This window comes from Gastrolobium bilobum, unplaced genomic scaffold (genome assembly GCF_033153095.1).
Source record: "Gastrolobium bilobum isolate Gb01-03AN ecotype WA unplaced genomic scaffold, APGP_CSIRO_Gbil_v1 utg42547, whole genome shotgun sequence".
Classification (NCBI taxonomy): Eukaryota; Viridiplantae; Streptophyta; class Magnoliopsida; order Fabales; family Fabaceae; genus Gastrolobium; species Gastrolobium bilobum.
In genome coordinates this window covers 52,416-67,916 of record NW_026895205.1, presented here as the reverse complement: position 1 = coordinate 67,916, position 15,501 = coordinate 52,416, and the positions used below count along the sequence as shown (strand labels likewise).

The following is a 15,501-nucleotide window of genomic DNA, read 5'->3' as shown; positions in this document are numbered from 1 at the left end:
AATCAAGTACTTCCTTCTTTGGTCCTCTTTAAATCTGGAATTATGCCAAACAGAAGCTTCATTATGAAACTTGTCTTTAGCTTTAATCCACTCAGTCTCTTTCTTCCAGCAGTTATCCACAACATCCCCAAAACTTGTACTGGTCAACCAAGCTGCTAGGAACCTAAAAGGTTTATGGCCTCTTGAGTTTCCATTTCTGTTTTCATCCTTAAGGATTAAAGGCCTATGGTCCGAGCCATGGAAATGAAGATGAACAATGGCTCTATTAGGGAATTCCAAGTGCCAATCCTCATTAACACTAGTATATCAATCCTCTCTTGGATAGCTCCTCTCTTCCAAGTGAACTTAGGGCCAGAGAACCCTAAATCTGAGAGACCACTCTCACTAAGGAAACTTCCAAATTCCTTCATACTTTCCCAACACAAACCAGATCCACCAGTTTTCTCCCCTCCTCTAAATACGCATTAAAATCACCCATTGCAGCCCATCTGCCACCACCACTATCTGCAATTCTTTTCAGGTTATCCCAAAGAATTCTCCTCTCAACTCTTCTTGGGCTACCATAGATGAAAGTAAACATCTCTTCAACACCTAAACTTAACTACTGAATTTAAGAGTGCACAAACTGATGGTCCTCTTCAATAATGCTCACCTTAGCCGTGCTTTTGTTCCAAATAATCCATATACCTCCAGAAAAACCCACAAATTCCTTTATAAAAAAGCTATTAAATCCTAAACTTCTAACTACACGTTCAGCCTTATTACCACTTATTCTGGTTTCCAACAGAGCAAGAATTTAAATCTTATTTTGGAAAACAAAATCCTTAATAAGAGCAGAGAAGCCCCTCTTCCCTGCTCCTCTACAATTCCATATACAAATTATCATAAAACTAGCAGAATTAGAATAAGGAACTAACCCCCCAGCTAGACCACAACATTGGATCTTGGCATAACATCAGCAACATTCGTATTATCATCCAGAGACATCCCTGCTCTTTCTTCATGGCCTGCTCCCTTACCTCCACTCCCTCCATCAGATGGATTTTCTTTAAGTTCAGGACAGGCTCTGACTCTGATATCTACTTCTTTTCTATTGGTGTTACCCAACAATATAACATTCTTAGGGAATTTAGAGCTATCAGAAGATTCTCCTTGTGTACTCCCCCTTATTGATCCCCTGTCGACCAGAATGGCCACCCTATTGGTTTGCTTTTTATTCTCTGATGGTTGGGAGTTTGACATAATTGCTTTTCTTTCATAATCTTTTCAAGTGTGTTTTTTCTTTCTCTGCCTAGGCACTAACGAAGTATGTGCTTTTGTCTCATGAAGATTGAACGAGGACATTATTCTAAACTGCATTTAAAAGATGGAATTGAAACCTTACTTTTGATTCCTTTAATATAAAAATAAACTGATTAGTGTTTTTTCTTTTAAAGGATATAGAATTGTGGCATTTTAGTCAAAACTATAGTGTTTTGTGATGAGAGAAAAAGTTACACAATATAAATCATGGTGGGAGAAAGTGAGAGATTTTTTTTTAATTTAAATATAAAATAAAGAACAATCATTTTAACTAAAATTGACTGTTCTTTAAAAGACATATATTTTTTCCAAAAATAAAAATAAAATATTATGATACAAATAAGGATCTATATAAAATTTAAAGCATCTTTATTTAAGCCATAAGACACAACACAATCAGAACAAGCACCTATATTGGAGTCTTATTGTTCTAACTGATTATATCATTCTATTATATATCTCAGGCACTAGCAGAACAACCACCATTGTATGGAACAGTGATCATTTTGCCACGCTTGGCCAAAAAAATTATCAGACTGCCACACCAACAGTAAATTTTCCCAGAATGCCACGTTGGATAATTTGCTATACTGTGTAGCGAAATATGCTTGCAAATAATTCGCTACACGGTGTAGCGAATTATGCAACGTCAGAATGCACAGTCAGCAAGAATGACATGTGTCAAGCAGGGCGTAATTCGCTACACTGTGTAGCAAATTATGTTCGCGAATGATTTTTTGACACGTGGAACACTTTCGCAGGAAAAAGCTGACGTGTCATAATTCGCTACCACTGGCAGCGAATTTGGTCTGCAATATGACCACATGTCAAGAAATTATTGGCCACGAAATTCGCTACCAGTGGTAGCGATTTGTGACACGTGGCAGTCTGGTAAAAAATATTATTCGCGTGGCATTTGGATAAAACATTTGACAAAACGTGACATTTTGGTCACTGTTCTCCATTGTATCCTCATTGGTTCTTCCGTACGCTTCTTGATTTTTCATCTGAAAGGTCTGTCTAAATATGTATAAAAGAATGTTTGCATTGTTTTCATCAAATGCTATTATTACTGGGAACTATTGTGTAGCAACAGATGACATTCATATTCCTATGTGGGAGTTGCTGCCATTTGTAATATGAAACTTCAATTTCATTCTTATTTTCTTGTTTCCCTTCCAAGTATTTTATCGAGTGCAATTAGAGATTATTCAGATTCTGCCATCTCATACTGAATTTTGAAGAAAACTTCTATTTGTTTTCAACAATATGTAGTTGTGTGGCGAAAATCACGTGCACAAGTCCACAATAATAAGTATAACATTGTTCCTACAAGGATCGGGTGATTACCAAATTATGAGAACTTTAATTTTCAAGAATACCGAAAATAATGATCACAATTTTACCCTAAACCATAGATTTTAAATCCTAAATCCTATAATTATTGTAATTTTTTTTATTTCCCAATTAATTCATTGAAAGCACAACTAATCCTGAGCACTGTAATACCTGCATTAGGGACAGGACAGTTCTTCCAGGACTATTTTTTCTATTTCCATATGAGGGCAAGATTTGATCATAATAAAGGAATATGGCAGGTCAAGAGGACATTTATATAATAATTGTTAATTCAAATAATTAAGTATCTAACATAGCACTTAGCCACCTATTTAAAAGCACAAATACATGCATAATAATAAATAAACATCAACTTCCAAGGTCCCTAAATAAACCAAAAGTTGCCTTATAGTAGAATTTGATAAGTTGCCTTTTTGTTGCTCAGCATTTAGGACCCGTTTGGATAGGCTTTTGAAAAAAGAACTTTTTATGAGTTTCTTTTTTTAAAATAACTTTTTTTAAAAGTCAAAGTTATTTTGTGTTTGGATGTAATATTTGAAAAATGATTTTAACTAAAAATTTCATTTGGATGTTAAAATAAAAAAGCACTTTTTAATGATGCAATTACTATTATGCCCTTTGTTCTTTGACACAGTGAGAGTAATTCGGCGAAGAACCGAACAACAATGGCTTCCCCAAACACAATTTCGGACACAATAGAGCACCCCCTTCAAATCACAAAATTGCAAAAATCACCAGCAACCTTGCATCAATCACCAAGAATGATTCCCCCAAATTTTACAGAAAAAGAAAGAAAGAAAATAACAACAAGATTCGATTTTATGCACCACATATGAATCTCATCGCTACAGTAAGAATCCCTAACTAAGATGTAAGGATATGGAAAAAACGCAGATGAACAGTGAAGAGAGAATACCAAGAAAAGAATGGAAGTAAGTGTGGCAGTGAAGGAATAGAAAAAATGAAGGATTAATGTGGATGGTAAAGAAAAGATGAAGAGTGGTAAAAGCAAGAAACCCAATAACAATTTGTCTCAGCCTCAGAGGTTCTCGTCTCCGGCAACAATCAAGAGGTCTCGGCGAGAAGAACAAGAACGCTGGTACAGATGAAATGGATCATTCTGGATAAAATTGTAGCAGGATAATTTTTTATGTGCTTTCAGCTTTTCCTTCTCTCAAAAGCTACAATTTTTAAATTTTTAAAAAAGCCATATTTTGGCTTCCCGTCTGGCTTCTGCTTTTAGCAAAAGCTCACATCCAAATGTACAAAAAAAAAATTAAAAGCACTTTTTTTTTAAAAAAAAAAAGCTGCTTCTAAAGGAAAAGATGTCAATCCAAACAAGCACTTAGTTAAGGAGAATAAGTTCCTTATGATTTAAACCAGTGTTGGTAATTATTGTAATTATTTAATAATTAATATTTTTTAACCAAATAATCATCTATATTAAGAAAATTTATTCAACTTACATTATTACGTAATAAAGCCCATTTTTATATAAAAATATATAATATTAACAATTATAGAATATTATTCCATGGAGAACATACAGTTTTGCCTACACTTTCTCAGTCTAATATAAATTAAGTTTAGAGTCTTGTTTCTTGAACTTATTTGGTTTTTTTAGTCCTTCGAGATCCCAAGTTTCTTCAAAATCTCAATCTTTACTAAATTCTTATATGATGTGAATAAAATCCTTTTTTCTAAGATTAAAATATGCTAGTGGGGTTTGATACAAAAGAATAAAGGGGAGAATATAATTCCCTTTTTTCTACTTAACTTTAACTCTCAAAAGGGGAGGCAATTTTTCTTACTGAAAATTCAAACAGAGATCAACTAACCATCCATTTCCTCCCTTTCAGTTTTCCTTTCGCTCAAAAACTTTCATACATAACATAATTGTAAACATCAATCGTTCTGGATTAATTTTATAAGCCCAATACTTCCAGGGCCCAAACAATTAAGGCTCGGGTTATAAAAACCTAAATTTCCCATAAAGCAATTTTGGAATTGAAGGGAATAGATCCTCTCATATTAAAATTTTACATGACTTAATTATATAAAAATTTTGTGTCTCTTTCTCTTTTCATTAATGACCGTGGTCATTAATAATAATTAGATACTACCATTTTAATGCATGTAAAAAGAGATATATATATATAAAAATTTTATATGACCAAATTATATAAAAATTTAATATGAGAGGATAAAACCTTGCACCTTACAACCCACAATTTTGCATTGCACTTGATATGCCTCCAGCATATATAGTTTTCTAAGTTAAAAAGAGTAAGGAATTAATCCACTTTGGATGAAAAATTCTTCTCTCACTAAATTATTGTGGTTTTTGTAGAAAAAGTACTAGAAGAAAACGTGTTTTAAGTAGGGATGTTCATCAACCGATCTAAACCGATTCAAAAATCTGCGACAGAACCGAAAAATTGAAAATCGAAAAACCGAAAAGCGAAAAAAAAACCGCAAATTTTAATTGGATTGGATCGGTTTTCGGATGGGTTGATGAAAACCGATCCAATATATTAATTTTTCTCTACCTACTTGGATTTTTCCCCAATCATAGTCCAAAAATTTCTAAACCCAAGACCTGTTAACCCATCAACTACACTCAAGAAAATATATAATCACATCTTATCAACAAAATTTCATCTGTGTAGAGCTTCATATCTCATCGCCCAAAAAAAATTATATTATTGTTTACTGATGCTTTTGTATTTCAAAAAAAAAAAATTACAAAGTCAATATATACAAAAGATGTTATTTGTACAATAATCATGAAACAAATTTTAGGATTTTCAAAAAAACCGAAAACTGATCCAAACCAAACCGAAAAAAATTGGATTGGATCAGATCGAATTTGAAAAAAAATTCAAACCGAGTCAATGATTAAATGATCAAACCGAAGGTATTGGATCAGATAATTTTTGCTTCCAAAACCGATCCAATCCAGACCGTGAACAACCCTAGTTTTAAGCACTGAAGAAAGCAAAAGGCAGAGCTGTCGCGCTCCAAGCACGGGAAATTCATCCGAAGACAGAGTTGTCGCGCTACAAGCGCGAGAAATTTTCGCAACGCAAAAGTGACGCGCTACAAGCGCGGGATCCGCGCTTGTTGCGTGAGAGGATTTCTACATACACAGTGTTACCGCGCTACAAGCGCAGGAAGCACGTGATCAATTTTTAAAATAGATCCAATCACAGTTTAAGGAGGATTCTACCTCAAAGATTTGATCAAGATTTGGATAGATTTGACATTAAGCTATAAAAAGGGGTTGTAAACCCTGATTGAGGATCTTTGGCGCGAGACTTTTAAGAGATCAAAAATTGAGAGAATTCTTGGAGGCTTGCGCTGGAGATCAGGATTTCAGAGAACTTGAAGATTGAAGACCTTTGTGAAGACCTCTGATTCTTCATTTTCTTCTTGATGAATACTTTTTATTTCTTTATTGTGTTTAAGTCAGATATGTCTGACTAATTTTATTTTGTAGTTAAAGTTATAGATCCGATGTGAATCCTTTATGAATTCTGAATTGTTTTTATTATTATTTTAATTCAATTAGTTTTATTTTACCTTGCATGATTTTTATATAGCCTTACGAGATCTGATCATTTTTATAGGATTTTGAGGGTTAGAAATCGCAATAGGCATATTGGGATTTTAATCTTGACAGGGTAAAATAACAATTTGTGCATGATCTAGACATAGGCTTGTATGAATTGCAAATTTTTTTATTCATTTTACTTAATGCTTAATTCAAGAAGGATCACTAGGACATTAGGGTTCTAATTAGGTTAAAGAGTTAAATACACTAAGATATTAGGGTTTAACTAATTAATTTGAAGAAGATGAATTGTTTGAACTGTTGTGTTAAGTAATTATAAGAATTAATTCAGATTTATATAGGAGAATCAAAGGTGAAGTATACTTTGACTACAGTTTGTCATTACAGTTTCTTTGCTTATATCTTTTCTTTGCGTTCTTGAATATTCTTGAATGTTCTTGATTTTTACTGCAATAAATTTTAATTACTTTTATTTTAATTCAAAATCTATTTTCTAAACCAAATTGGATTGTCCAAATTAAAGGGAATAGTTAGGATAGTACTTGGTGTTTTAATCCTCGTGCGACGATACTTTTCTCACTACTTTATTACTTGAAACGATCGGTATACTTGCCGTAATTGCAACAACACTAATATGACTTCTCAGACAAATGGCATGCACAGAACTATATTACCATGATGGCTAACCAATGGCATGATTGTGTACATGTTCCATTGAGTACAACGTTTATCTATGGCTTACAATAGGTATCTTGGCCAAGAAACCGACCATCAGCCACCTCCAAGGTATCCAATAGATGGCATTTGCCATAAAAGGTTCTGACATCCGCTTGCATAAGACGACCACATGAATCTCAAAACAGGTCATTCATGCATTCCCCGCATAGAGCACAACTCATTCCTTATTACTAAAATCCACTTGCACAAATATTCACTTTGAGCATGAATGCAATCCATCAAGTAGATAAGTGTGCAATTAACAATTGATGCAAAGAATTCTACCGGTCATACAAGTAATAAAATGATGAGTAGAGTATCATTTCCATGAAAATTAGTATTTCAAGCACTAATTCACTATTTTTACTTAAGTTGGACGAATCTAATTAGAATCCTAATTACTTAGAAACCCCTTTTAGATTAAGCCTTATGCACGATGAATTTCACAAGTTTGCAAATTCTACAAATCTATATCTAGAACATACAAGAATTGGTGTTTATCCCTGTCTAGATTAAGTTACCAATATCTCTATTTAAAACTCTAACCCTATTTATTTCTATATGGTTGATCAGGTCATTCAAGAATTTAAACAAATAACTCAAGATAAACACATAACAATTTAAGACAGATTTTATTGAAAAAAAAATTAGACCAAAACAAAGATTCTCGTTGGATCCATATCCATAACTACAAATGAAATTAGCCAGACATATCTGGCTTAAACAAAATAAAGAAAAGAAAAAGAACTAGATGAAATCACTGAAAGAGGAACGTTGATTGATCTCTGCGGTCACGTTTCAATCCTCAACCTCTGTCCTGATCTCGCAGTCTCCCTTCGAATTCTCTAGTCTCCACTGTTATCCAATACTTGCACAGAATAATGTTTGGTTTTCCAAAATCTTCCCTTTTATATTTGAAGGCCAGAAAGTTTCCTCTTTTTTAATCTCCAATCAAATCTTTAATCAGTGATTCAAATTTCAAAAACAATCAGACTTGAAGAAGTGGCTCCGGTGGCGCGAGAGAGAAAAAAAAATAACTTGAACTTGGCGCTTTTAGGGCCTTAATATGTGAATAAGTGGGCCAGAAGCATCGAAACTAGAATTCAAAACTTGGCGCTAAAAGCACCCTCTTGTGTGGAAGGTTGGCGCCTAAAGCACCACTTCTAGAGTGGCCATGGAACTCATAATGCGGGGGTTGGGTGAAGTTGGCGCCTATCGCGCCTTGCTGTCGGTTGCTTTTATTGCTTTCTTGAGCTCTCCAACTTTATATTCTTTAATGAGAAAAATTCCAACAAAACATGAGAATTTTCTTGTGAGAACATTATTGAGAGTAAAATAACATCTTAATTACAATTATCATATTTTTGGTTATTTTTAGGTCAATTTCATATTCATTCCAGCTCTTAATAGTTGACAAGTTAGAAGCTTATCAGTTGTAATTCACAATTGACCTGCTAAACACAACAAAGATTTTCATGTTCGACTTGGCTAGAGGTGGCAAAACAGGTCAACCCGCCTCGACCTGCTAAAAACGAGGCTAGGCGGGTTGACCCGCCATTTGATGGTGGGTTGGAAATATCAACCCACCCCGTTTTGAGATGGGTTGGCGGGTCAACCCTCCTAAAAAATAAAAATTAATTAAAAATAATAACAAATTATATTTTATTAATTTCAAAATATTACTTATTTTCATTTCACACTCCCCTTTATTTTTTTCTAATCTAAGCCTAAATATATGTTAATATTCAGCCAGACATTTTTAGGAACTTATTTTTGTCTCCATATATGGATAACCTTTGTCATAAGTAAAATTTTACTTATTTATTTTTTCTAGAGGGTTACAAAGATAAAAAAAATTATATCACAAAAGCTTAGTAATAAATAAAATACTATCAAATAGTAAAAAAAAAACTGACCCGCCAACCAACCTGTCCCGACCCGCCGCCAACTCATTTTAACCTACAATTAAGCTGGGCGGGTTGGTGGGTTGAGATATATAACTCAATCCGTCCCGTTTTGGCGGATTGACCCGTCGAATTCAACCTATGTTACCACATCTAGACTTGGCCCGCATTTGTATTTGTGTCCTGTTGGTGATAGAAACAACTTGTATTATGTTGTATGTCAATATGCAAACACATCACTAACTTGTATTTTTAATTTGTTAATTACAGTTTAATTAATGGATAATTTATGTTATGTCAACCCGCATAATAAACAAGCCGTTATTGTTGAGAATATAAATTTGAAATTGACAAATTATTCGTGTCGTATTAATCTACAAAATAAACGGACCATATTTATATTAAACATTTTAATGCAAATTTTTATTGGTGTCAGTGTTCAAGTTAAGCATATTCTTATTCGTATCAGACTTTTTTTTTTTTTTTTTGGTAAACTATTCATATCAGACTTTGACTCGACACAAACACGACTTCTCGACTTAAACACGATCCTCTAACACAAATTATCACCCTTCTAATAGGGTATGTCTTGTATATTTGCCAATTTATTTAGGGTTATGTTTATCTCATTTTACATGAGATAAACAACTTTTCTACGCACCTAAAAAAGTATTAGGTCTCACCACTCTTTTGGTTCTCTCTTCTTATCTGTGGGTCCCACTTATAATTTTATCTCTATAACATGAGGTAACTTTTTTCCCACAACATAAGAAAAATATTTCCCATTTATTTATCGTTGAATCTGACGGTGCACTTTTTTTATTGACAAATTTAACTAGGCCTTTTTCCATTAGAGTTTATTAAACTAGCTGCAAACAAATCGAGGCAAGCTCAATCATCAATTTCTTTAAATCAATAATTAAAATTCATTCAAATAATAGCTTAGCCACACTTATAATTCTTGATTGAACCTGAAGTTATTCTCAACCACCAAATGCTTGATCAAATATGGACTTGTAAAGGCATATTATTTCCTGTCTAGTTGGGCGATTGGAAGCATAAGAAAATTTAATCAAAGTTGTGTATCTGCATATTGATTTCCTATTTATAAAGATAATTGTTTGACTAAATAATTCATAATCAATAAATTAAATATATAGTCCCTAACTTCGTATATACCTGCTAGAGTTCAGGTACCTTCATAAAGTTTCATTTTGGATTCTCTAATTTTATGACCATTCCACCTGATGCTGTGTTTAGAAACTATGATATATAGGCCAAAGACCATCTTTGCCAAAGCAATTATAAAAGGAGAAATATCTCTTTACAAATTTTTTTTACAAATTTTTGCAAATTATACTATGTACTCCCGGAAGTACATAGTGTAACCCTCCCCATTATAAAATGCTCTCCCACCCCTTGCTCATAAAAAAGGCCTTGTAACATCCCCGTCTTGAGCCGGTTCAATTAACATACACATGATATAAACAGAAACAGCAGAAGACTTAACTTACGAAAATATGAGCTAACTTTTTCTTTTTCTAACTTAATTCTTACTCGGCGTAAACGAAAATCGGGCAGAGTTTCCTCTATAAATCGGACAACTGGGGATTTTCCAATCCCACTCAGAAGCATTTCCTGATAAACAGTTTATACAACATATCAATTCAGAAATACCAGATATCCAAATATAATCAAATACCCATACATGGGCGCATGCATAACATGGCTCCGTGCCTCTATATCTAACAACATGCCAGCAAAACGTAAACCTATCTGAATACTACATCATCATATAACGTTCTTGAATACTCAAATGTACATGCATCAAACTGACATACATGTACAAAACATATACAGGCCATATACAAAATAAAGGATCAATGTCATGATCCATCAAAGGCGGAAATACAAAATGACATTAATATACTTCCAAAAAGTAGTGGCCTACGGCCACTCAAAATCCAATCTGTCAACTGCCTCAGCCACGTGTCGCGTCCCTGCCTAGTGAGGACTCACCGGGAATCTGGGCACCTGAAAATATGTCCCCAACGAGGGGTGAGATTACAAATCTCAATAAGCTCCAGGTTTATAGAGAATTCTCCATACCCCTGGCTCACTCCTGCATGAAAGTCAGATACAGAGTATACAAATACAACATATAACAGATATCATAACAGAACAGAGCATATATCCATATCATATCAGAGATGTGCGCCGTCATTCCCAAGGGAGGACCCCAAGCGGAAATCAACGCACGTGTTCCCGAGGGAGGACCCCAAAGCGAAACCAGACATATCAGAGGCGTACACCATCAGTCCCGAGGGAGGACCCCAAAGCAGACATCTGGGTACTATACAATCAATGGCCAGAGATTGTTACAGAAATCATATTACAGAAGTCATATCAGAGCAAAACATATCATGTTATCAAATAACTCTATATGAATGCATCTATACAAAGCATCTAAATCACAGTCATACAGTCCAACCATAGTTCACTAACCATGGTGGAGCACTCAAGCAGGAAAAGACTCCTTAAACATAGAGCTTACCTCTTGAAGCTTTACCAATACCCTTACTTGTTGCACAAGTTACTTATATATCTTCAAGAGATTCTGATTCCTTTTTAGTCCCTAGGTACACCTAGAGCAAGAATCCACAAATACCAATTAATAAAATGCCATCATGCCTAGTTTTCACATAAGGCATACATTTTATCGCTTCTTTTCATTTCTTTGCGTTTTTGCCAATCCTATGTCAATACACAAGTCTAGACCTCTTTATAACCGTTGGTGTTCTTTAATTTAATCACCTATTCCCTTAGGAATTTTCAACATAAATCATGCTATTTTTCTTCAAAACTCATCACTTTTATACAATTTATTACAACACATTTTATTTAAAATAAAATGTACAAAATATATCCCTAAGCCACCCTATAGGTCGAATTCCACAATGACAATAGGCAAAAGGGTTCTTTTCTTTTTACTTATTCTTTCTTCACTTAGTTAGTAACTTACACACACATGTATATATTTATATATATACATATCCACAATGTCTAATTAAATTTTAAACATTAAACTCCTCCAATATACATCAAGGTCGAAACATAGGAGCATACTACATAGGATTTTTTCCCACTTTGGCATTCTCACTAATGCACCAAATTTCCACTTATTCCAACATATTAAACCTTCCCAATACATACAATAAATTTTGTACATCATCCCCTAATTACCCTATCAAGGCCGAAATCTAGGGCATCTCACCATGGGATTTTTTTCCAATTTTATACATGTTCACATGCTTATTCCACCTTCCTACACCCAACACATCAACAATCCATCATCAATTCAAATTTTAAACTAATTTATATCTCACTCAAAACATGCTCATAAATTCCAAGACATAAATCACAAAAATAAAACTATAGGATTAGAGGTTTCTCACCTATAGTAGCTATTCCAAGCTCCAAAGAACAAACCCCAAGCTTTGCTCACTCAAAAACCCCACTTTTCTACAAGCATGAATAGTGTCACGAATTGGGTTTGATGAATAACTCTCTCCACAAGCCAAATCAGCCCAAATGGAGTGGTGGAATGGATTCACTAGCCTTTTTCCTTAAAGATTCATGTATGGCATCATGGCTTTTGGTAAGAATTTGAGTGGAAATGAGAGGAAATAAAAAAAACTAACCTAGGTCCCTTTCTCCATGGAAGCGTCGAGCATCAGTGAGAGAGACGAAAAAGAAAGGAAACAGCGCGCAAAAAGAAGGAGAAATAAGGATTTCACGGTGTGTAAAATTTAAGTTACTTTAACTGGGTAAAGGTTTATCTATCTACACACCTCCATTTATTACCAAATTTTACCTAATGGACTAGAATATTTTTCTAGTCATATTTTTAACTTTACTTTCACTTTTCGGGTAACTTTGTTTACCCTCATTTTTATCCCTTAAGTGTCATTTTAACTCATTTTTCACTAAGGGTGACTTTATTTCTTTTACTTCTAATTATTCTTCAATATTAAATCTCCAATTACTAGTGAGGGTTATTATAGGCCTCATCACAATTTATCTGGTTTTCTGTTTTGTTTCCATTTTGAGGGGTCTCCAAAGTCATTCTAGAAGAAGAAAGAGGAAACAAATTCAAAAAAATGGGAAGCTGTAAGGATTTACAGTATAGTAACATATATGGGGTATACATTTCTGCAGCTGCTGTATATGCAGCAATCAAATACTTGCCATATATATACGTACAAGTATTAAATGTTGAAAATCATAACCATACAAAAGATGAGAGCATTAAATGTGAGAAATCATAACCATACACATGTCGTCGTTGTTGTACGTAAAGCGGCTGCAGAAATGATTTTACCAACATATATATGATATATGTTATATCATATGCTAATTTAAGCTTCTTCTTTTTCCAAGTTTTTCCTGGCCCTCTTATTTATTCTTTTCCCTTTATATTTGATAATAATTTTATTGAACAATCTAGCAGGTCCACAAGCCATATATGTACTAAAGTTCAGTATTATTGACTTGAACATGTTCAATCCTTAGGGCCACTCTATAGTACATTATACATTATACATCATATTACCCATAGTTGCCAGTTGACCACAACCATGAGTTTGTGGCTAAATGGCTAACACTAGTCCTGGCAGTGACCGGCGATATAGATCACGAGGCTGACTCTGCCACAATGTCATGTTATCTTGCCTCTCTTCCCACCTTGGTAGCCTCAAATCCTTCACCACTAGCCATGTGTTGAAGTACTCTCTAAACTGAGTTATGAGGCCATTTTTCAAGGTCCAAACGTGCACCCAATAGGCCTGCCCTTCCCACCCTTCGGTGATCACGCAGTCTCCGACGGCGGTGACACTCCTCGGCTCGAACCGGAACCCATTGTTGTGAGGTTTTTCCCCTGTTAGCACCCTCATCATGTGTTGACATTGAGGGGGACCATGGAACCACCATTCAAGGTCACTTGCTAGCAATTGGGCTACCATATCTGTTGTTCCTTGTCCCAATAGCCCCTTGTATAGCATTTCAACTGTTGCTTTGTTTTGCATCTCCACCTTATTCTGATGGTTCTCTGCCACCACAACAGAATCTATGTTACTTGCTGCCATTTTTCTGAAATTTATGCAGCTAGCTAGGCTTGTGCTTTTAGCAAATGGAACTTGAAACTTCCACTGTACTTGTGCATGGTATGGATGGCTTGGTTTTGTCACATTTTATAGGCTTAGATATGATGGTAGATATCCAAAGTTTGGTGCCTTATTATTGGTTCAAGAAAGCATAGACGGTTGAGATTGATTGATTTATGAGGTGTGGGATTGGAGGGTGTGGATTACCTCCTAGAATTTGTGATTAATGTGGTAACATTTGAAATGACAAAAAGTGTCACACCAAAAAATTATATATATATAATAGTCATAATCATAAGCTTCTAAATTGGAATGCTTTTATGAGGGGGATAACGATGTGAAATTGCGGACATATGTGCATGATAGAGCCAAAACCAAATTTGGGGATGGTTCTTGAATGACTAATCAACCCTTGGCATGTTTGGCTTGTCATGTTGAAGGAGTTATCATTTTCTTTGAATCTTTAGGTATAATCTAAAAGTGCTATGAAATTGATTTGATGTTTTTGGAATGTAGGATGTAGGATCCCTTCCTTTATTTTGTTCAGCATAGGCAACTTGCATGCTCCCTAAAGCATCTGTTTAAGTTGAGTTAGCGACAATGGATTTGCCTTTTTTTCAGAGTTGCTTTAGATCATAGTTTCTTGAGGATAAGAGAGACAAAACAGAAACGGAACTTGAGATTTTAATATATTGTAAATTATATACTATACCATAGATATTTGGGACAAAATAAAGTTAACTAATTATAAGAATAAGAAGTTTTGTTTATTTATATTTGTCATTGAACCATGTGTATCCAATGACTTAAATAATAAATTAAAATAATTAGATATAAATAAGATCAATAATCAAAATTAAAAATATAACTTAAATTAGTGTAAAATGATCATATATATCCTTATATATTTACCTTATTTTGATAATTTGATTTACTTAATTTTATGATTTGTGACGTTGACATACAAATTGTTTAATTCTTCATATTTTGTCAACAATATGTTCTCTGTGCATTAAAATAAGAGTAAATATCATTTTTAGTCCCTAACAAAAAATACGGTCCCCACTTTAGTTCTTACAAAAAAAAAATTAGTCTCGAGGTCCCTAACAAATTCAAAGTGAACCCATTTAATTGAAATCGTGATCCCTCACAAATTTAAAAAAGACCCATATTAGTCCCTCAAAAGAACTAAAATGGATCCACTTTGAATTTTATAGGGACCAACTGACTAATTTTTTTTTGTAAAGGACTAAAGTGGGTACCGTATTTTTTGTTAGGGACCCAAAAAGCTATTTATTCTTAAAATAAAAAGCATTAAAAAGGTCATCACCTCATGCCTTAAAGTTTTGGGTTAAAATGGTTCTTTACATGATATCATCCCCTTAGTGACCACAAGTTGCGAGTTTGATCCTCATCGTCCCTCACTTTCAGGTGGAATTAAAAAAAAATAAGGCAGACCAAAAATAGACTTATGTCATATCCA

At 34.1% G+C, this 15,501-nt stretch overlaps 1 protein-coding gene across 1 annotated transcript; it reads right to left on the bottom strand.

Moving 5' to 3' along the window:
- Window positions 1–13,505: 13,505 nt before the first annotated feature.
- Window positions 13,506–14,000, bottom strand: LOC133299680 (senescence associated gene 20-like). Its single transcript, XM_061499168.1, has one exon. It carries the CDS (start codon window positions 13,998–14,000, stop codon window positions 13,506–13,508), a length of 495 nt encoding a protein of 164 aa, XP_061355152.1.
- Window positions 14,001–15,501: the final 1,501 nt, after the last annotated feature.

What these genes read in the sequence shown, in the direction of transcription:
- LOC133299680 (XM_061499168.1), bottom strand. Translation starts at nt 14,000, where the DNA reads ATGGCAGCAAGTAACATAGATTCTGTTGTGGTGGCAGAGAACCATCAG.